The sequence below is a fragment of the Schistocerca piceifrons genome, chromosome 8 (assembly GCF_021461385.2).
Source record: "Schistocerca piceifrons isolate TAMUIC-IGC-003096 chromosome 8, iqSchPice1.1, whole genome shotgun sequence".
Taxonomy (NCBI): Eukaryota; Metazoa; Arthropoda; class Insecta; order Orthoptera; family Acrididae; genus Schistocerca; species Schistocerca piceifrons.
In genome coordinates this window covers 271,905,299-271,928,731 of record NC_060145.1, presented here as the reverse complement: position 1 = coordinate 271,928,731, position 23,433 = coordinate 271,905,299, and the positions used below count along the sequence as shown (strand labels likewise).

The window sequence follows — 23,433 nt, the reverse complement described above, 5'->3', positions numbered from 1 at the left end:
GATGGAACTGTCAAAGACAGTACACTGGTAAGCACTGTGCCAGTTTCAGTTCAGATAAGAGGGCAGAGCAAAAAGTAAGGATAAATTAGCAGAAGAGAAATGGATGTGTAATTTGCCCATCCCCACTGGGGAAAAAACTAATAGTTGTGAAAGCTAAGATAGTATATGTACTTTTGTGTGTGTTTATCAGCAGTACAGAAAGCACCTATTGAAGGTAAGGACTGCCTGGTGATTCACCCCCTCCCCCCCTCACCCCAATAAGCAAACGGTTTTTCTCTGATAACAGTGTCTTCAAATACACATATTTGCACAGAACACTAGATTACAGAAGTGACAGAGCTGTAAATTGTGCAAAATTTTACAGCCTTCGTAAGAACAGCAACTGGTTTAGTTTGCTGAATGAACCTGAGATGGCAAGTGATGATTGGAAACCATTCCCCCTGAAAAATAATGAGATACACTGCCCTGGAAGAAACATACCACACTCTACACACAAATGGTTTCCCTTTTCCTCTCTCATTGTACTGCATTAAGCTACAGAAATATACCGAGTTTCATCATATAAATGGCACTTTTGGACAATGTGCTGAAGTGTTGCTCAGTTTGAAGCTTTATTCACTGAAAATTCCTGCAAAGTTATCTTGTAACACACACACAAATACTTCTAAATAAGAATTCTTAATTACTAGCATCAGCTTTGCACAACTGGCTGTCTTAGTCTTGTGGCTTCAGTCCAGCTTTACACAACCAGCTGTCTTAGTCTTGTGTCCTGACCTCAAGGGTTCGGAGCCTCTATGCTCTTCTGGGACAACATCTCAACAAAGATAATCCAAGCACTTCAACTAGAGAATTAAAAGCTTGCTTCCTAGTTATAGTCTCAAAATATAGATTTATTAATTATTATATACAGGAGAGAAAGCGATCACCTCCATAACAATGAAATTGGAAAAAAGATCAACCAGTTATTATGGTTAGTTTTCATTTGTAGTAAATTTACTTGTGTAGCAGCTAATTTAAGGTCTTCCTTTACTGAAATGTGAGACAACATTGACATCCCATTGACAATGAACACCTTACACTAATTTCAAATACTCCCATCCTTAAAATGGTTGGATCTGTCATATTAAACAATACTGTCAGATATTAATGAACAACCTTTTTGCAGAACCACCCATCATTAATGAGTTTCTCTGCAATATCCTGGAGATGCCCTTTTGTTATATGAAAAGGCATATCTTGTGACATATTCAGCACATGGGTAGATGACACACAGCCCAACGTCTCTGAAGTCATAATTTCTGCCAGAATCCTTTTGTAGACCTCCCTGTGTTCCTTTGTGTAACCACCTGTCAGAGTCCTGTAAAAGCAGATGTGATATATTTATCAATGAATTGCTTTAGAAAACAATATTCCAATACTTGCAAAAAATTACAATATGCTACTCCTACCAGAAGTGTTTAAAAACGCAGGAAATAGAAGACTCCAACAAAATATTACAAGGGGTGCTAAAAAAATTTCCGTTTGAGGGTGCTGCTGCAGTGTATATGCAACATAGTGTGACTCTGATGCGGGCGCACAAGAACTGACGTGTACAGAGAGGGTTAATGTGGCATTGGTGTCTTTCCTATGTGTGTGCAGTAACTGTGTGGACATTATTACTGAATGCATCCAAACAAGACCAACATGTTGTTATTTCCTTGGCAGCCAAAGGACAAACACCAGTAAACATCCATCAGAGAATGAGGAATGTGTATGGGAAAGCATGTCTGTCAAAAACCACCACTGTGGAAATCAAGGCAAAACACTTGGAGAACTGCTGCTGCTTCGTGTAAATGCATGTCCCCATATTGCAAATGTCATAATATAGACTGGTTCACATCTGCTTAAAAAGTCCTTTTTTCAGCTACTAAATTTTAAGGGCCCTTAGAAGCTGCTTATTTTGATGTCTGCCAAAAATTACTATTGTTTCACATGTAATTTCATGGGATGACAAGGACAATTTGGTCCATGAAGTTTACATACTACGCACGCAGGATGACTAATTTAAGCTACCACAGAAAACCTTATACACACTACACAAAGTCCTTACAAATTCCAAAGAACTTTTTAAGAAATTTTGAGTAACAGATCTCCAGCATTGTGTACAATGATGCCTACGTAAATGCAAATCATCCATGCTTTTACAAGTTAAGACTGTGCTGTGTGCTGTTAATTTTGTTTTATCAGTTTGTTCTGTGCACAGGGAGGTCAGTTTGTTTTTTACATATTATGGGGTACAAAAGAAGAATAAAGAATGCAGATAAAGCCTCATTCTGGCAAGACAGTGAGAGCAGAGAGGACTACAGATATTGCACTTTGTTGCAGTCAAACACTTTCCAAAGAACAGTTACAGAAAAACTGAAGGAAATAAGTGAAAAAAAAAGGACTCTAAAGAAGCAAGAGAAATCATTTTATGCTGCTATTCCACATTAAAGTATATGCGTTAAGTCAAAAATGAAAAGTGACTAAACTTCCATATATTTTTCTCAACAATTTTGTAAAGTGTTAAATATAATTTGTGTCAAAATGAGTGGTAATTAAAATTTTATCTATTTTATGAGAAAAATAATTTGCTGAAACCCACTGTTTATGAAATTATATGAAAAAATGAGAAAAACCATGACAGAAATTATACCAACTCAAGTGGGAAACACTTGTGCACTCATCCAATAGCACTGATCTCTCTCTATGTGATTATCACACCTTTGTTTGCACAAAAAAGGCCTTGAAAGGTCGATGATTCCCTTTTGGATGAGGATGTGCAGCAGGCATTTAACAGATTTCTTCACGCAGCAGGACACTGTTTTACCAATCAGGTATCTTCACAATCTGATCAATCAACCCAGCATGACTTCAGTAGTTGCCTATCCTATTGTGGACTGGACTCATAGCATCAGGTCTCTTTCCTATGTTGACTGTTCACACAAAGGGGATCTCAGTGTAACATGTCTGTGAAATCTCCAACACGAAATAATGAAGGTCTTACAGTTCAGAATCATCGGTATGCCAAATTGGGAAAAATCACAGCGAACACTGAGGCAATTATCCCCCTGATGCACCTGGTTGAAGATACCTGTTTGATAAAACACTGTGTCCTGCTCTGTGAAAAAGTCTACAGCTGCCTGCTGCACATCCTCGTCTGATAGAAACCATGACTGAAGGTGTCATAATTGCATGGGGAGAGATCAGGACTCTAGGACGAGTGCCCAAGTGTTTCCAACTTGAGTTGGTATAATTTCTACCATGGTTTGTACACTATTTCTTTCCTTAAATTTCATAAACAGTGGGCTCCCAAGTACGTACAGGTTTTTGTGAACAAAGACATTAACAATCCTGTCCTTGTTAATCTCCAAAATCAAATAGGCTTTCAACAAAACACTGCTACTAACAAAGCAACCTCTGATGATGTTGGTTTGCAGTTGGATCATGCAGGCATCTAAGCACAATATTTCCTTGGTCCGTCTGGCCCCTTTCAGGTGACAAGACTGTTTGTTAATCTCACCAGAATTGATTCGTACCACAAATGGCGACCAATTATACTCTTCAGAAGACCAACAGTGCATGCACCATAAATCATCACTGCTGCCCCCTGATGCAAGTGTAGGTATAACCCCATGGAGGGGGAGAGAAAAAAAAATGAACTATCAAGTATCACTGTCAAGACAGTCTGTCACCTGAGTCAACAACCATTGTGTTTTAATGTCAGTTGAAATATGGTTCCAGATCTTATGTACTGGGTAACCCTAATCTCTGTTTACAATTTGGTCTGACAGTCCAATTTTAATTAATTATTTCAATACACAGCCCCTAAAGCAAGTTGTAGGAGCAACCATTTGCACCTTATCATATAAAATACTCCATGCATCAGCAAGACAGTTTTCCACCACCACAGATTTCTCATGCTGCAACAATCGTGTGGCGACGGTGCTCAATACACCCGTCATAATGATGTGTTGTGACCCGTGTGCTGGGGTAATGCGTGGAGTGAGGGTGAGTGGTCTAGTGCATGCCCGTGGCCGTAAGTGAACCGCGGTACTTGTAATAACATTTATTTATTGTGCAGAGCACACAAAGGTATATGTGAATTCAGAGTTGCAGTCGGTGGCTGGGTGCAAACACATGTGCCGCACATGAGTGCTGAAGTCTCAACAGTGACTGCCACAGGTCAGTGCCATGGCTGTGTGTTGTGCTCATGGCAGTGGCAGGACAAGGAAGGCTCTGCCTACCCAGATGTTTCACAGTGTACGAATCTCACCTTAGCGCTCTCAAAGACAGCCTGTTCTCTCAAAGAAAGCCTGTTGTCTGCTGAGGTGGAGACTGCTGACTGTATTCCAGGATTCCAGTTGTTGTGAAGGCTATGCCCTGGTGAACAACCATGAAATTACAGACTACAGCAGATGCTCACCACTCAGACAGGAGGCTGGGCAAACACGCCTTGCATGGTAAGAGCGAAGATGGCAGCTTGCAGGTCGTCCATGATGCCCCATTAGCGGAGGAGGGCTGACCCCTTACCAGTATTGTCATGCGCAATGATTCAGTAGATATCAACGGCAGACCACCACTATGGTATGCATTTGGTTGGCTGCCTCTCTGTGTTGAAGTCAGCAAGTAAGTAGTAGGTTTGCCATGGTTTCACTGAAACTCGACAGGCTGTCATTCTCTCTGGTTCTGGTGACACAGACAGAATAGCAGCTTGACAAAATGTGTTGTTGACCTCTGAAAACCTCTCTATTAAAAGGACTGGGCCTAAGGTGCTGTGGCTCCGAGTGTATTAGTGTATTTGTCCTCATTTATCAGACCTGTCAGCACTCCTTCACTGTGGTAATTTAATAGCAATTCTGGGTCAGTGAGCTCCATTATTCTTTTCTGTCTACATTTGATTTTGATTTTGTAGTGTCACTCAGGTGGTGGAGTTATATAGTGTTACCTCAGAGTGTCTTGTTAAATAACAGTACTTGTGTTTCGGTCCGCACTGTTCTGGGGTCTGTTGCAGCAGTACACCTTGTTGGCACACTGATTACCACATCAGCCCAGTGTCAACCTTGAGCTCACCTGGTAGAAATTTAACAAAATTTTAAAATTGCACATCAAAATTATTCTCCTGCTTAACTGATGCAAATAGTTCAGCCACACTGGCAAGGGAGTTTGTAAACTACACACTAGCTCAATCCTAGGTCATCTTTTACCAAGCCAAGGTGCACTTTACTGCTTGCTGGGAGGGGGACTCAAGGAACGATGGATCTGTTTGTCTGTGAAGCCATTCTGCTTGAACACAAGCTTAAGACATTCCATCTCGTGTTACGCTTAAACAACCAAGCCTTAAAAAACTTTGTCCTGTTGCTGTTGTTCCATTGAGATTTTAGGATATGCCTCAACTTCATAAAGAAAGGATTCCACTACATCCCATTATAATCTGGGTGTGTCCACTTACAACTTGGCCAAGGATTTATTAGCACTGTTCTTCACCCTCATGTCGGAAAATGTAAACACTACATTAACAATTCTACGATTTTTACCCAATGGTTGAAGTCCTTGTGTCTTCATCCCTTGGACTTGCTTGTGAGCTTTGAAGTGAGTCTTTTTTCACAAATTCCTCTTGAAGAATCCTTGATGTTAATTAGGAAACTGGACATGGAAAGGGCAAAGCTTTGCCATCATCTGCTGAAGTCTACATATTTTTTATTCAATGACAAAAATTTTGAACATATTGACAGAACAACTGGGAAATCCATTATCCTCCAGTCACCAATTTATTTATGGAAATTTTGAAGGCAAGGCATTGCGGATGGTCCTTTTAAAACTACTTGTTTCTGGTGCTATATTAACGATACATTTATGGTGTGGTCACATTCAATAGATGCTCTGAACCGTTTCCTTCAGCCAAGCAACAAGTTCACAATGGCAAGGGATGGAAGGTTTCCGTTTTTAGACATACTGGTTTGCAGAAATGACAATGAGACTCAGACAGTGTTTATAGAAAACCAATGCACACAGACCAGTATTTAGATGCAAAGACTTGTTGTCCACTGCACCGATGCACAGAGGTCCTGCGGTGTTTATAAAGAGGGATTACATCATCTAGAATATGCCAGTAGATTAGAGGCTTTCTTACCATTTTCTGGGGGCATATCTTCAAAACTGGACAGATTTTAAAAATACATAATATCAAAAGTACATTTCATTCGCCAGCCAAGATTACAGTGCTCATGGCTTGGTAAAAGCTGACCTACAATTAAGTGAGACTTGGTGCTTATAAAATCCCTTGCCATTGCGGGAAAACTTATATTGGCTGAACTATCTGCGTCATTAATATACTGAGCATCATCACTGCATATGACTGTTGCAGCCTGAGGAATATACGATGGCAGAGCACTGTCATATTGAGGAACTCAGAAGTTATATGATAAGGAACAAAGGGCTGCTCCTGCAACTAGTTTTGGGGCTGTGTTTTAAAGGAATCAGTTGAAATTAGACTGTCAGGCCAAATAATAAACAGAGAAAAAGGTTAAACAAACGCAACGATTGAAACCGTATTTTATAAAACACAACGATTGTTGCCTCAGCCTACAGAATGTATCATCCATGGTACTCGATAGTGATTCATTGTTTTTGTCAGCTTTCACCACTGAGGCACTGTATCTACACTGGAGTAAGTTGGTAGCAGTGACAATTTACGAAGGAAGTTTTGTTTGTTTTGTGTGGCTTATAAATGGTCTGCCACTCACAATATATATCATTTCCAGCAAGATTACCAAACGGTATTCTCGCATGACCATGGAAATATTACATCCAGACGACTGCATGATCTGTTTACAGACAAGATAAGATTATTATCAGTTAATATGTTGGGAAAAGTTTACATAGTTGCACCAAAACAAACTCTGTGTAACTGTTCTGTGTGATTTTGGTTCAATTAGATTTTGGGTGACTACAAATGGGACATCTTGTAACCTTTTACGTCCTCCCTGCAGTTCAATAAGTGAGAGAGAAGCTGTGTTAGCTGCTATATGGCTTCAAAATAAATCCCCAAATCTTCCACTCTGTGAAGCACAGTTATCGTAATTTTTAAATGATATGTGCACCACATAACATGTTATTTTTAAACTGAGATCTATGAACATTAGTCACTGGGCCATTTCCTGCCAAGTGGTCTAATTTAGGAGAAAGTTCCTGTAGGACTATCATGGGTTTTGCTGAAATTTTGTGTGATAATTCATATATTTTCCAAGGAATATTGGTGAAGTTTTACTTTCACCAATATAATACTGATAAGAGATACAGCTGTTTGTTTGACCCCATAGCGCAGCTATCAACAGCTCTCCCCTGATTTTTCGGCAACTTTGAGGCATGTTATCTCCAGTAACATTTTCTTGAAAGAAACAAAACTAGGCTATCTTGTACAACTTTTTGCATTCAACTGCAACTGAATGAAGATACGTACATTGTATAACACCAGAATAAAACATTCAGCAAAAATATTTGTAGAAAGCTTTGCAAATAATAATCAAAACTAGTTTATATTGGGCTATAAACTTTACCTGGCCTTATGAAATAAATAACAGCTACACTCAGCTGAAGGAAAGCACCCACTATGCTGAGAACCCAATAGTAAAATGCAGATAGTTTGAACAAATTCCACAACAATTAAACATACAGAAGTATAACTGATAGTTAAATAATTACTGACATGATATTTTCTATACAATGTACCTTGTGGTATTTTCCACGTGAAATTAGTCAGTTAAATAGTTACTGGTAGCATGCTTTATAAAAGTCCAGAAATACAATCTTTCTTTTAAATTCATAGCTATTTAATACACTAATTTCACATTACAAAATCACAAGGTAGATCCTATACATTTTAGAGAGACTTAAATAATGTATAGTATTGATTATGAACATTTTTATCATGCAACACAAGGTTCAAAACACATGGGCTAACTGGGAAGTACTTTTGATACGGCAGAACCTAAAGAATCACACTTTTTGAATGTGATTACCTCAAATTACTAGAGCCCCAAAAGAAGAAAACTATTGTTTTATTGGCTTCTTTATCCCATTTCATTTTTTATAAAAATAATAAAAATAATTTCGTAGATGTAAACACTATAGAGGTGTTTAAAAGGAAACAAAAAAGATTACTTATTTGAAATTTTCCTGACAACCTCATTTCCTAGTTCTCAGGGCTTTCAATATTACCTTTCCCAGAGAGCACTAAACAATTGTCAAACAGAATAAAAGATGTCAGATTTAATTTGAGTACCATCAGAATATGATGTATTTTCAATGCACCTCCACCATGTTGACTTTAAAGCTGCTTGCATTGCAAAACCAAATCCAGTTTTTGAGGTGGTGTAGAACAAGGTCTTTTTAATGAAAGCAGTTTAAAGGAGTTTGCTGAAAACTCTCTTCATAAAAGTGGATTAAAAATACCCACTTTTGGCATTTTTACAAAAATTGTCAACTTTCCCCTCAATTTGTAAGCTACTGGAAAACAGTGAGAGAATGGAATTTTATGTTCTAAGACCTTGTAGCGGTAAGTTATTAGGTGCAAGATGTCAGGTTTATCCTGCAATTATTTCTGGAGATATAAAAAGCTAGACACTAAATTTTGTTAAGCATCTATTTTTACAGCCCACTTTGATTCAGATTTTCCACATGAAAACAGCGAAAGAAATCTTTTTTCAGTATGTCGCTTAAAAGAGCACAAAAAGTTGTACAAGAGGTCAGCTGCCCTCAGCTGCTAAAGAAGTTTCGAGGGCATCCTCGAAATGCTAAAGAAGTTTTGCCACCGTCTTCTTATTTAATTGATATCAGCGATTGCTAATAATGAACTGTGTAACCATTCTGAAGAGGACTGACTTGCTAGGTGTCATAAGATGGTTGACCAATGTGTGGGAAGAGATTCTGAACATATTATTTGTGAGGTCTTGGTAAATTCTTTTATACCATGATGTGGACCTTTAACTTTGACCCCACATGTGAAACCAAAAATGTACCACACTGTGAGGATGTCGACAGAGGATGTCACAGAATGACAGGCAACTGATGATGATATTATGGAAATGGTGATGCAGGAGGAAGAGAAATATCATCCCATATTTGGGAAGGTTAAAGATGACTGAGGCAATGCTGCAAGTACATAAGTGAGCAGGAGGAAGCAATGCCAGTGGATATCATCTGTTTGCTTAAGTGGAAGGATACTACAATATGGGAAAGGGCTAAAGGAGGGGAACAGTCACCTACCAAAGGCTTTCTTAGAACCTCAAATCTTTATGTTTCATCTTTGTTGCTAGGCCTGGTGTTTCACACGTAAGTAATCATACATTCATACTTTACCATGCAGATCATTTTATTTTTTCTTCAACATTTTTTGAAGGGCGCAGTACATACATAACAAACATATGTAACTAGCATGTATTACATACGAAGTGAGAAAATGTTAATGCAATTAGGTTTTGGTATAAAAAAGGTGTTTTGTATAGTAAAGCTAGGGTCAGAAAAGAGAAACTATAGAACTCCAGCCTATCCAATGTGACCTTCCGTCACATTGCCCGAATAGTTGAAAATTTACTGCACTGACACAAATTATTTAAGGAAGAATGGGAAAACGGGAAATACGGAAGTGTCCGATCCCACCCGTCTGCTTTGACCCATGACGTCACAAATATGGCTGAAACGAAAACAAACACACACACTTTCCACAAGAAGCCTAATGACACTAACGGGACAAGCGCGGGAAATGGGGTGTTTTGGGTGGGGGCAAACTAAATATAAACAAATTTAGATGCCTTGCGTAGCTACAACGTGTAAGTGAAGACAGCCATGCATGAATACCCACCCACCTCCCCAGGGGTCGTAACCCCTGCAACCCATAGAAGATAAAGATGCTTCAGTAGCTGATTAGTGTTTTTTGTCTTTTTAAAAAAGAAATCTCACGGGATAGAACGAACAGATCAGAAAGATAAATAGAATAAACTAAAACAGAAATTCGAGGAAACAGATAATTAAAATAAGTAATAAGTGTTTTTAAATTAAAAAAAATCTCACGAGATAGAACGAACAGATCAGAAAAGTAAATAAAATAACATAAAACAGAACTGGAGACAGCCACACTCAAACCAAACTCCGCGCCGTCATGACGTCACACACAACACCCTTACGTCACGGGTCAAAGCCGACGCGTTGGATCGGACGCTTCTGTCGACCCGGACAACGTAGAAACCAACCTCGGGAACCATTCTGGGCATCTAAGAAAAGTACGAACATAAAAGGCAATATGGGCCCTACAACTTCCATCAGAAGATAGGTTTAAGGAAAGTAATTAAATAATTTTATAGATTTGGAGAGTTTCTGACCACACTGACTACACTATTTGAAATGCTGAAGCTAGCAGGGGTAAAATACGGATAACAAAAGGTTATTTACAAATTATATAGAAACCAGATAGCAGTTACAAGGGTTGAAGGATACAAAAGAAGCAGTAACTGAGAAGAGTCCAACAGGGTTATTGTCAATCCTTGATGTTACACAATCTGTACACAGAGCAAACTGTGCAGGAAACCAAGGAGAAATCTGTAAAGGGAACTGAAAGTTCAGGAGAACAATTAAAAACTTGGGGTTTTATGAAGGCATCAAAATTCTATCAGAGATGGCAAAGGACAAGGAAGAGCAGTTTAATAAAAAATGGATACAAGAGAAGATTAACATAAACAATAGTAAAACATGGGTAATGGAAGGTAGTTTAAGTTGGATGATGCTGAGAGAATTACACTAGGAAAAGTGAGAAAGTAGTAGATGAATTTTGCCTTTTGGGCAATACAGTGGCTTATGTCAACAAAAATAGAGATTACACAAAATGCAGACAAGCAGTAGAAAGAAAAGTATTTCTGAAAAAAGAGGAATTTCTTAATGTCAAACATGAACTTAAATATCGGGGAGTCTTTTCTGAAGGATTATCTGAATTACGGCCTAGTATGGAAGTGAAACGTGAATGATATACGCAGTTCAGACAACAAGAGAATAGAAGTTTTTGAAATGAGGTGCTCCAGAAGAAGGCTGAATATTAAATAGATAGACTGAATAGTGAAGGAGAAGGGACTGAACTGAATTGTGAGTGGAGGGAAAATTATGGTACAACCTAACTAAAGGAATAGAACAATTGTTTGGACACATCCTGAGGAATCAAGGAATCGTCAGTTTGGGAGTGGAAAGAAGGGGAGGGAAGTTTTTTTTAGGGGGGGGGGGGAGGGGTTGCTAAAATATATAAGCAGGTTCAAATGGATGTAGGCCTAGTTTGCAGTTATTTACAAGAGATGAGTCACTTTGTGTTGGATAGGCTGGTGTGGATATATGCATCAAACTAGCCTTTGAACTGAATATACTAACAACAGCAAAGCAGATAGATTTAATAATTACACAAAGCAACTACACACATTGTCTGTGAGCGAGCATTGATTTAAATCAATAGGGAAATTGAAAATTTGTACTGGACAGGGAAGTGAACCTGGGTCTCCTGCTTACTAGGCAGATGCTCTAACCACTAAGCCATCAATACACAGTGCTTATCGCAAGTGCACCGACTGCCTTCCATCAGACCCAAATTTTCAACGTAATCACACATCACTAATGTAGTGCCTCTACCCATTATTCTGATTATGGTATCTGCGGTATTTTGCTGATTCCCATAAGAGTTTGAACCTGGATCAAAATGGTGTCTGTTCTTTCTGACCTGCCCAAAAGAACGAACACCACAAATATCGAATTAGGCAAAGATGGCCAATGATCTCTTCAGTATGGATACACACCAGATCGAACTCTTATGGGAATCGGCGAAATGCCGCAAGTAATGACAATAATGGGCCGGGCACTATCCTAGCAGTGTGTGAATAAATTGAGAATTCGGGTCTGATAGGAGGTGTGGTAGGGTAGTCTAGGAGTTGCAATAACAGCTGTGTCCAGATGGCTCAGTGGTCACAGCATCTGTTTAGTAAGCAGGAGACGCAGGTTTGATTCCCAGTCCAGCACAAATTTTCAACTTTCCTCTTTGAATTAAATTGATGCCTACCCACAAGCCATGTCTGTTAGTCTTTTGAACATTAATTAATAATATTCAAAAGAACAGACACCACATTGTTGTTGTTGTTGTTGTTGTGGTCTTCAGTCCTGAGACTGGTTTGATGCAGCTCTCCATGCTACTCTATCCTGTGCAAGCTTTTTCATCTCCCAGTACCTACTGCAACCTACATCCTTCTGAATCTGCTTAGTGTATTCATCTCTTGGTCTCCCTCTACGATTTTTACCCTCCACGCTGCCCTCCAATACTAAATTGGTGATCCCTTGATGCCTCAGAACATGTCCTACCAACCGATCCCTTCTTCTGGTCAAGTTGTGCCACAAACTTCTCTTCTCCACAATCCTATTCAATACCTCCTCATTAGTTATGTGATCTACCCATCTAATCTTCTGCATTCTTCTGTAGCACCACATTTCGAAAGCTTCTATTCTCTTCTTGTCCAAACTATTTATCGTCCATGTTTCACTTCCATACATGGCTACACTCCATACAAATACTTTCAGAAATGACTTCCTGACACTTAAATCAATACTGGATGTTAACAAATTTCTCTTCTTCAGAAACGCTTTCCTTGCCATTGCCAGCCTACATTTTATATCCTCTCTACTTCGACCATCATCAGTTATTTTGCTCCCCAAATAGCAAAACTCCTTTACTACTTTAAGTGCCTCATTTCCTAATCTAATTCCCTCAGCATCACCCGACTTAATTAGACTACATTCCATTATCCTTGTTTTGCTTTTGTTGATGTTCATCTTATATCCTCCTTTCAAGACACTGTCCATTCCATTCAACTGCTCTTCCAAGTCCTTTGCTGTCTCTGACAGAATTACAATGTCATCGGCGAACCTCAAAGTTATTTCTTCTCCATGAATTTTAATACCTACTCCTAATTTTTCTTTTGTTTCCTTTACTGCTTGCTCAATATACAGATTGAACAACATCGGGGAGAGGCTACAACCCTGTCTTACTCCCTTCCCAACCACTGCTTCCCTTTCATGTCCCTCGACTCTTATAACTGCTATCTGGTTTCTGTACAAATTGTAAATAGCCTTTCGCTCCCTGTATTTTACCCCTGCCACCTTTAGAATTTGAAAGAGAGTATTCCAGTCAACATTGTCAAAAGCTTTCTCTAAGTCTACAAATGCTAGAAACGTAGGTTTGCCTTTTCTTAATCTTTCTTCTAAGATAAGTCGTAAGGTCAGTATTGCCTCACGTGTTCCAGTGTTTCTACGGAATCCAAACTGATCTTCCCCGAGGTTGGCTTCTACTAGTTTTTCCATTCGTCTGCAAAGAATTCGTGTTAGTATTTTGCAGCTGTGACTTATTAAGCTGATAGTTCGGTAATTTTCACATCTGTCAACACCTGCTTTCTTTGGGATTGGAATTATTATATTCTTCTTGAAGTCTGAGGGTATTCCGCCTGTTTCATACATCTTGCTCACCTGACGGTAGAGTTTTGTCAGGACTGGCTCTCCCACGGCCGTCAGTAGTTCCAATGGAATATTGTCTACTCCGGGGGCCTTGTTTCGACTCAGGTCTTTCAGTGCTCTGTCAAACTCTTCACGCAGTATTGTATCTCCCATTTCATCTTCATCTACATCCTCTTCCATTTCCATAATATTGTCCTCAAGTACATCGCCCTTGTATAGACCCTCTATATACTCCTTCCACCTTTCTGCTTTCCTTTCTTTGCTTAGAACTGGGTTTCCATCTGAGCTCTTGATATTCATACAAGTCGTTCTCTTATCTCCAAAGGTCTCTTTAATTTTCCTGTAGGCGGTATCTATCTTACCCCTAGTGAGATAGGCCTCTACATCCTTACATTTGTCCTCTAGCCATCCCTGCTTAGCCATTTTGCACTTCCTGTCGATCTCATTTTTGAGACGTTTGTATTCCTTTTTGCCTGTTTCACTTACTGCATTTTTATATTTTCTCCTTTCATCAATTAAATTCAATATTTCTTCTGTTACCCAAGGATTTCTACTAGCCCTTGTCTTTTTACCTACTTGATCCTCTGCTGCCTTCACTACTTCATCCCTCGAAGCTACCCATTCTTCTTCTACTGTATTTATTTCCCCCATTCCAGTCAATTGCTCCCTTATGCTCTCCCTGAATCTGTGTACAACCTCTGGTTCTTTTAGTTTATCCAGGTCCCATCTCCTTAAATTCCCACCTTTTTGCAGTTTCTTCAGTTTTAATCTACAGGTCATAACCAATAGATTGTGGTCAGAGTCCGCATCTGCCCCTGGAAATGTCTTACAATTTAAAACCTGGTTCCTAAATCTCTGTCTTACCATTATATAATCTATCTGATACCTTTTAGTATCTCCAGGGTTCTTCCATGTATACAACCTTCTTTCATGATTCTTAAACCAAGTGTTAGTTATGATTATGTTGTGCTCTGCGCAAAATTCTACCAGGCGGCTTCCTCTTTCATTTCTGTCCCCCAATCCATATTCACCTACTATGTTTCCTTCTCTTCCTTTTCCTACACTCGAATTCCAGTCACCCATGACTATTAAATTTTCGTCTCCCTTCACAATCTGAATAATTTCTTTTATTTCATCATACATTTCTTCAATTTCTTCGTCATCTGCAGAGCTAGTTGGCATATAAACTTGTACTACTGTAGTAGGTGTGAGCTTCGTATCTATCTTGGCCACAGTAATGCGTTCACTATGCTGTTTGTAGTAGCTTACCCGCATTCCTATTTTCCTATTCATTATTAAACCTACTCCTGCATTACCCCTATTTGATTTTGTGTTTATAACCCTGTAGTCACCTGACCAAAAGTCTTGTTCCTCCTGCCACCGAACGTCACTAATTCCCACTATATCTAACTTCAACCTATCCATTTCCCTTTTTAAATTTTCTAACCTACCTGCCCGATTAAGGGATCTGACATTCCACGCTCCGATCCGTAGAACACCAGTTTCTTTCTCCTGATAACGACGTCCTCTTGAGTAGTCCCCACCCGGAGATCCGAGGTCCATGGTTCATGGGGGGGAGGCACCACATACATAGGTTTAATTATCTTTACAGTGGTATGGAAGAAAGTGGTAGATGTGCATATCCCTCATGTTCAAGAGTTAAATCTGATCAGATGAGGCTCAGACCAATTAAACAGGAGGTGGTATAGACACGTGGTTGACTGGTCAGACAAAGAGTGTCAGCAAGAAACCCACAATGCCCGAAGGCCTAAGGAAACACTGAAAATGATCATGTGGAAATACATGCTCAATCTTGAAATCAAGCCACAGTGTTTACAATGAAATAATATAAATTACATGTACCAGTAAGCTAATGTACTACAAAGTTCATATAGGCATTTAGTGAATAACAGTGATGGTAGGCTACTGCATGGCTGGAGATCAAATTCACAACATGGCAACTAACTAAACTCAAACCACAGCCCACTATCAGAGAACAGTTTTATGATTTTGGCATACTAAGTATCTGAAGCCTTCTACAAAGCAAAGGCATGGTAGTTTTTACACCATGTGTACTTTTCCTTGCAGTCTAACATGCTGTATTTGGGATAAGCAGTGTGTAATCTCCTGAAGGATAAGAAGTTGTCCATTTATGGCCTACAATACACATTTATCACTGGTAGTGTGTGTGTGTGTTTTAGGAGCACTCAAAGACTATGGAAATGGGAATGTGAACTAACATTGTGAAACTGTCATAAAACACAAGCTTATCTTAGACTTAATTATAGGCCCTACCCAAATGGTAGTAGTAGTTTTAGATAAAGAACTACCATGGTGTTTGTAAACAACTGATGAACGAGTGGAAAATATTATAGCCATGTAAAGTATGCAAAAACCCAATTAAAATAGAAGGCAAGTTCTGGAATTAACGATCATTCTTTCAAACCGAACTTGCGAAATGATCACGCTCAGAAGGTAAATAATATCAACATACTGAATAGCTGCGTTGTTGCTCGTACTGAATAAGATGAGATATTCATTTTCTGTAATTTCACAGATCTGTTTAGTCAACTGCTGTCCGTGTCGATTCACATGCCGATTTATCTGGTGAATAACACTGTCTAAATCAACCGCCACTGTTCTTCTGTCTAAAAAAGAACGAAGGAATGGCAATCAAAATGACATTAATGCTACAGGTAAATTAATGAAACAGGTAAAAGACGATTGCAAGAGAATGAACTAAGAAATATGGACACAAAGGCAATATGGCAACGACAGAAGGCAATAACATTTTTACCATTCAGTTCCGATAACAATTCTGTGACATTTTTCAGTTCCATTACAGGCTGAAACATGAGAATTTGCAACACTGATTTCCACACTTCTTTCTCGATTTCCATGCTGCTTATGAAGTTTTTATCGTAATATATTTTTCCCTAATACGTCTAGCACGAAACACTTTTATATATCCCGTCAGTACTGATACCAATGGAACTGCGAAACATCATGACATGATGCTATCAAAATAATATCGCGTCACGGGCAGTAAGTTACCGCTTCTTCTCCTGCTCTCGGCAACTGTAAACAACTTTCCAACGACACACACGCTAGAACCATAGACTATAGAGCGGCAAGAGAAGACAGGCGTCTAAAGCTAGCGAAATGAGGGATGCTCAACTACCGGACCTACCGATAGATGGCTCTAGCGCGTGCTGGCCAAAGTTTATATCATTGAGTGTCCGCCATATCTGAATTTGGCGAAAAACGAAGTGTCAAAACACGGATGAAAATGTTTTTTGTTCTGCGCCCTGATAAGTCTTTTATATTGGATGTTCTAGATATGTACACATCAACATAATGAAGTGTTTCTAATCAAGTGAGAAAAAACAGTGACAGTTCTGCTATGAAATTCCTAAATTCGAGTGTGTTTTGGAAGTTTGACAAACTGACCTATAAATTGTTTACTATTAATTTTATGAGTGCTTTACTTATTTGCCCGTTTTAAAGTACTATTTAAGATTCAATGGAGCTCAACAAATTACCTTGGTTGCCAAAGCTTTTAACTACAGGTATAATTCGGAAAATCAAGTGTGGAAAACAGTGGAGACGTGTCTTGAAAAAAAGTTGACATCGTTTGCTTAGGGGTATCTTTACTGACAACAGAAATTACAACTGAACTATTAAAGTATTACTTAGTTATAAACGGAAAAACTGTTATTTTTCTTTATCTGAAGTGATGCATTACCGATCTGCATATATGCTGACACACTAATTGCAACATTCACTTACGAATTTGGCTCTCTCTTTGATCAGAAATTGAAATTCCATAATTTTATTAACGCCTGTACATAACACAGTGTATTTTAACTGAGTGATAAGGTAGAAGCACCAGTTTTTGACAGTGCTTCAGTCTTCGATACGAGACAAGAAATACATTTAAATGAGACAAACACAAAGGCCAACGTTAAGGCTCCTCTTAAATGCATAACTCGTATCATTTGGAAGTTAAGTGTAGTAATAATATTATATTGGACTGATCCATGATGATGTAGGAAGTGAAGGAACTTGTTGAAAATAACATCGATCACAGCTGTTAATTTTAAGGTTAAGGTTGGGGTGTCTTAAAACTGTAATTTTCCAGTCTGACACCCAAATAATGGCTGGTATCATGGTTTATTTTAAAATTGAATTCAAAACATGTCAGTGAGCAAAATTAATTAGACTATGAATTACAACCATGGAATTTTATTTCTGTGAATCTTGGTTCCAGTCTTTGACATGGTGTCAATCACTGGAATGACTGGTTGTCATGATATGGCCCAAGCAAAAAACAAACCTGAAAGCAAAAGCTGTAGAAGCTGGCCAGACAGGCACCCCAATGGCTGCTACAATCTGTGTTAGACAAGGGTGACATTATATTGCAAATTTAGTGTAAAAAGTTCCATATTGTCTGAATTTGTCCTATACTGACAGGACATTCTAGTCCAGCCGATTTTCTTATCTGCAAAAGTACACTAGACAATACCAGTGGTACAAAGGTAGTGCCAAATTACAAACTATCCAGTAACAACAGAAGTATTGCTGGACAATGTACAGTAAATGACATGTAATAACCTGAGACATTCAGAATTGGTTTGAAGAAATAGAACAGCATTTGGAAAGAGAGTAACATTTTGAAAATAACAAATGACACAAGTAGAGTTTTCAGTTCTTATGAAAGCTCGCTTACTTTTTCTTTTTTTTCCTTCTTCCTCTCTCTTCTCCATTCTCAAGGGAAAAATGTGATAAAATAAAAGTGCAAGAAAGTTGTGTACAATGTTGGAAATGATGAAAAAGAAAATCTCATTATGCTTTTAGCAGCATATGCTGCTGTAAAGCTTGCTCCTCCTAAGAACATGATTTTCTCCCATATCTCTCCCCCCCCCCCCCCCCCCCCCTCTCTCTCTCTCTCTCTCTCTCTCTCTCTCTCTCTCTCTCTCTCTCTCTCTCTCTCTCTCCCTCTCCATGTGAAGAGTATTCCTGTAATTATAGCTAATAGCATACCAAGAACATGAGGGTGTCACAGTGGAGATTTGTTTACTGATACAGACGTCTGATACAACTATTCCACAGCAAAACTTACTTTCAACAGGTGTGATAGCAGTGCATTCCCATAGGATAACAGAATATTATGTCCTCCAGGAATCACATTGGGTACACCACTTACAGCATAAACTGTACAGCAACTACAATGTTTTGTGAGCAAGTAATACCAATCAGTATCTTTAATTTTAACACAAGTCTTGACTCCCTTAATTACCTGCTTATACATGTGCTTGTACTACAGGTTATTGGTAAAGCAAATACTTATTGAATAGGTCTTCACACTTTTAACACTTAGCAGAAATTCTGAAAAAAGTAAATTCTTTTATTACTGTATCACCTCTATGGTGAATTAAGAGGTACTGACTGGTTTCGTTGAACATTTAATAGAAGCCTTTATTTTACCTGCTATTGATAAAGAGCCATTCCAAGTTCGGTACATTACAATCTCTCGTATTTTTCATGAGGTTTGTTATTCTGTACACTAATATTTCTTCTTCTAAATGGTAAATATTGCATTCAGACATTGTCGGTATTAAATGTAATTCATGAAATAAATTATATTTAAACCAGAAAATTAAAGGTTCCACATAACACATGAAAAGTACCTTGTTACACACATGTATGTACAGATTCCAAAATGTCTGTGAATTTGAGTTACAAACTTTTTTAAATAGAAATATGAAGATCACAATACTTTGGGTCTGCAATAAGTCAAACGTAAAATACTTTAGTTTCCTATGGGAAACTTTGTTCTTTACGTGACTCGTGCAACTGCTTTCACTCTTAATGGAAAACTAAATGGTTTATGTTAAAGTTAACTTGCAAAAAGTGTAACCATTGTTACATAATTTCTGTGAAGTAAGATTCCTTAATGTTAATTCCTTCCTTTGTCATTGTAACTTGATAATTTCAGTTCCATATGGGACATATGACCTAAAAAAAATGAAATGCTTTTATTACTATGACCAAACAAAATCTTTTTAACATGTAGTACACAGTTCAAATCAGCAAAAAGTGTAACTGTATAATTAAGGTAAATGTTGATGAAAATTAGGCATGTAACATGAATACTGAAATTTCCTAATCCGCAACTTGCGGTCGTGTGGTAGCGTTCTCGCTTCCCGCGCCCAGGTTCGGTTCCCGGCGGGGTCAGGGATTTTCTCTGCCTCTTGACTGGGTGTTGTGTGATGTCCTTAGGTTAGTTAGGTTTAACTAGTTCTAAGTTCTAGGGGACTAATGACCATAGATGTTAAGTCCCATAGTGCACAGAGCCATTTGAACCATTTTTTGAAATTTCCTGGATTTCCAAGTGTAACTGTAATCACTGTATTCAGTACTTTGTAGTGCTAGAAAGATAATTCTATATGATTATTTGCATTCTCTTCCCCTCCCCCCTCCCTCAACACAGGAAAATATAATAGAAAGACCTCCTAGCAAAATAAAGACAAAATTAAGAAAATTAGGTTTTGCCTGAATCAGGCCCCCTTATTCTAGAATGGTTCTAAAGTAATAAGAATGCTTACGATCAATTGGAACATTGTGTTCATTCTAAGAAGTATTAAAACAAGAATTAAGAGAGTAACAACTTTATTGCTCTTATGTTGCAGAGTATCCACAAACATTACTGTTTGAAACATAGGGCCACTGCATACTCCATTAGATCACACCCATTCTGTGATTAAACTGCTTTCTTAAAGTGAAAAATTCAAGTTAACATAGTTATTGAGGGAAATATTTTCTCACACTGAAAGCTATCTGTCAAATAAGTCTCAGAACTTTTTTTTCATTAATTTCACACAAATCACCTGTTTTTAATGCAAGTGCATATTTTGTAACACCTAACATCTTAAAATAAGCTTATATAATAAATAATTATAATTTTGTTACAATATCTACACAGGATGTAAAGAGTTAATTTTACTTCAATGTGATTCATCGTTTGAAGTTCATCATTATACAACAACAAATATATGGACAAAATAGTTTTAAAAAATCTGTCAAAATGTCCCACCCATCTGCATGAAATGTCCCAATACATAATCTTTTCCAATTTGAGCACTATACATGATTAAACAATATGAGTTTATTTAACTTCTGCCTTATACGTGATTTGTTGTTTAAAATTTTCTCAGCGGGCTTTTTTTTCCATATGTTTATAAGCATGTGCAGCAGTACAGGGATGCAATCTTACAAACAAGTTGAGTCTGATGTAAATCCTCAATCCCAATTTCATAATGGTAATCATGACCAAGAGCAGGAGCAGGAAATGGGTAATCTACGAATTTAATTTTAACACAATGCAAAATCTTGGCCTGTATATATTTCTGTCGCATATCCCCAGCAATCACAAACATCTGAAACAGTTTCTAAGTATTCTACAACAGAGTGCACGCAGTCACTTGTTTTAAATAGTTTTCCCCAGTTAAAAAAATTTACAAATGCATTTTTATTGGCCATATTGGGAAAAGCATAGAGATAAATACATTCTAATGCAGATTTAACATTTCTTGCATGGAGCAGCAATGGAACACCAACGATTTTTAAGCTTTTGATATAATTGTCAGTGTCTGAAAATACCAAGCCAATAAGATTTGTTGTCAAGTCTCAGGGGGCTCTTATACCCTTTACCTAATGGATTTCTAGAGTTCAGTATACCAAAAATCCTATCAATATAATACAAAAATTCTACTGTTGCTTCACTTCCTTTAAAATTTGGATCACAAACCCTCCTCAAAAACTCTATACTATCTGCCACACTTGAACTCAAAGTCTGTGCAGCTAATGAAACATTCATTTTTCTATTTACACTACTTATATGTTGTCTTGATAGTTTGTTGGCAAATGTCATACCTTCTTCTTGTTGTACCTTGTTCAATTGCTCAATGAAATGCCATCTAATAATGCCAGTTGGAGACTCAATAGCAGATACTTCTGCTAGAGCATTTCTGGCAAACTTAATCATATGGCACATGTCCAAGATACACTAAACATTGTATTTTTCCACAGGATGAGGAAAGTAGCTTTTAAAAACACCCTTGTAAAAATTTAAAGTACAGCCAAGTGAAAGTAAAGTGCTTATATTTACCTTACAGCCATCACATGTAACACACCAAACCATAATGCCAGAACTATGCAGCCTCTCTAAAGCAGATTTTATCAGTATGGCCTGATTATTTGCCTGTACACCGTTGATAAAGAAATATGCAATCAGGCATTTAAATTTGCCTTTAATAGAGACAAGCATGAAAACCAGAGCCTCAGATGGCTCTATTACTTCTTTTACTGAGGCACTTCCCCACCAAAGTCTAAAAAACCTGTGTACTGCTTAGTTCCTTGGTCCCAAACTACTTGCTTCCTAATTGCCACACTTTCTACAATTAGACGTGAATCGCTGAAATGGCCCCTTACATTGTACTTGAAAACATCTTTTAAGAAGCCAGGTCCACAGTCTACACTTGCCACCCATTTTGAAATCAATGGGGCAGAGGCATTAATTTTTTCAGGTATTCATATGCTGCTGGTGAATAAAAGTACACAGTCATCGCAAACATTTTCACATTTGTTGTGTATCTATTACCCTTTGATGAGAGAGAGTTGTTCACTAAATTGCACACTAATTCCACTTGTGTTCCTTTCTGATGATTGAGGAAGTTATGTAACTTCTCAGGAAGATGCCCGTTCTCCTTCAATGAACTTATGATGTCATCCACGGAAAACACTTTCTTCTTCGAATTTTTTCACGGACACACGATTGAAATAACTCAAGGTTTGATGAAAAAATATTATAAAAAAACGTTGGGGGTGTGAAAACATCCTTATACTAACGTTTTCGACACAATTCGCAGCTTCTGCATTGGATAAGTGGGACATGCTTTCCACGGAAGAATTCTCATTGACAACATTCTCCACGCAATCAGTAGCGTCTGCAATGGGCAAATCGAGCACGGATTCCATGACAGAACGCTAAAAACAAAAATATGGACCTGTATTACAACATTGCTTAGACCTATGTAGCGTACGAAATAAATTCACAAAAGTAAAAAGCGCACACACAGCAAGGAAAGTAATTAGCTACCTCAAATGTAGAATCATCGTTGTCACTCAAAATCCTAACAACATGTCGTCGTGGCTGTTTATTTGGTGCATCAAATGTGTCGGAAACTGATGGCACTGCTTCGGGTTTGAAACGTTTCTTCCACGTTCCAGGGCTCACTACGTAATCATCTTGTCGGAAACGGTTTCCGCAAAGAAAACTGCAAGACGTATGATTAAAATCTTTCTGCTTCACGGAAGTAATCCACGTCTTTAGTAGCTCTGGGTGCTTTAGAGGAAAACCTGTTCAAAAACATCGAATTAGCAAACGCACTAAGTCTGTATTTTTATCGTATTGTATCGGTAGTCGTATTACCTGTGAAATGGTAAGTCACTCTCCTTACTCCATCGCTTCGTACAATTGAAAGCGGAACAAGAAATCACCATTTCGATAATCCGTAATTCCTTATACACCTTACAGACCGAGAGAAACTTCTTGCCAAATTCAAATATGGCGGGCAATACAGATGACAGTAATCAGCTGGTAGAGCCATCTATCGGTAGGTCCGGTAGTTGAGCATCCCTCATTTCGCTAGCTTTAGACACCTGTCAAGAGAAGAACCAAAGACGTACTTTAATTGTACCAAAGTTGATCTTGAAAACATCACTAATAGGAATTCGCGATGATTCGAACTATATATAACACGCCGCGTTAATATATATGAGACTGAAACACGCCGCGTTAATGTACCAGACAATGTAGAATGT

General features: G+C 38.2%; 1 protein-coding gene across 8 annotated transcripts in view; it reads right to left on the bottom strand.

Moving 5' to 3' along the window:
• LOC124711424 (non-structural maintenance of chromosomes element 1 homolog) overlaps positions 1–16,687 on the bottom strand; it is a 45,970-nt gene extending 29,283 nt beyond the window's left edge. For all 8 annotated transcript variants that reach the window (XR_007005479.1, XR_007005478.1, XR_007005476.1 and 5 more), the window contains exons 1-3: positions 16,346–16,687; positions 16,043–16,196; positions 1,156–1,357 (exon numbers count right to left, since the gene is read on the bottom strand). Coding sequence is in view for 3 of the 8 variants with exons in the window: in XM_047241490.1 (XP_047097446.1) it covers positions 1,156–1,357; positions 16,043–16,196; positions 16,346–16,448 (459 nt within the window). In the remaining 5 variants the exon portion in view is untranslated. The remainder of the gene's footprint in view (positions 1–1,155; positions 1,358–16,042; positions 16,197–16,345) is intronic.
• Between the last annotated feature and the right edge of the window lie 6,746 nt (positions 16,688–23,433).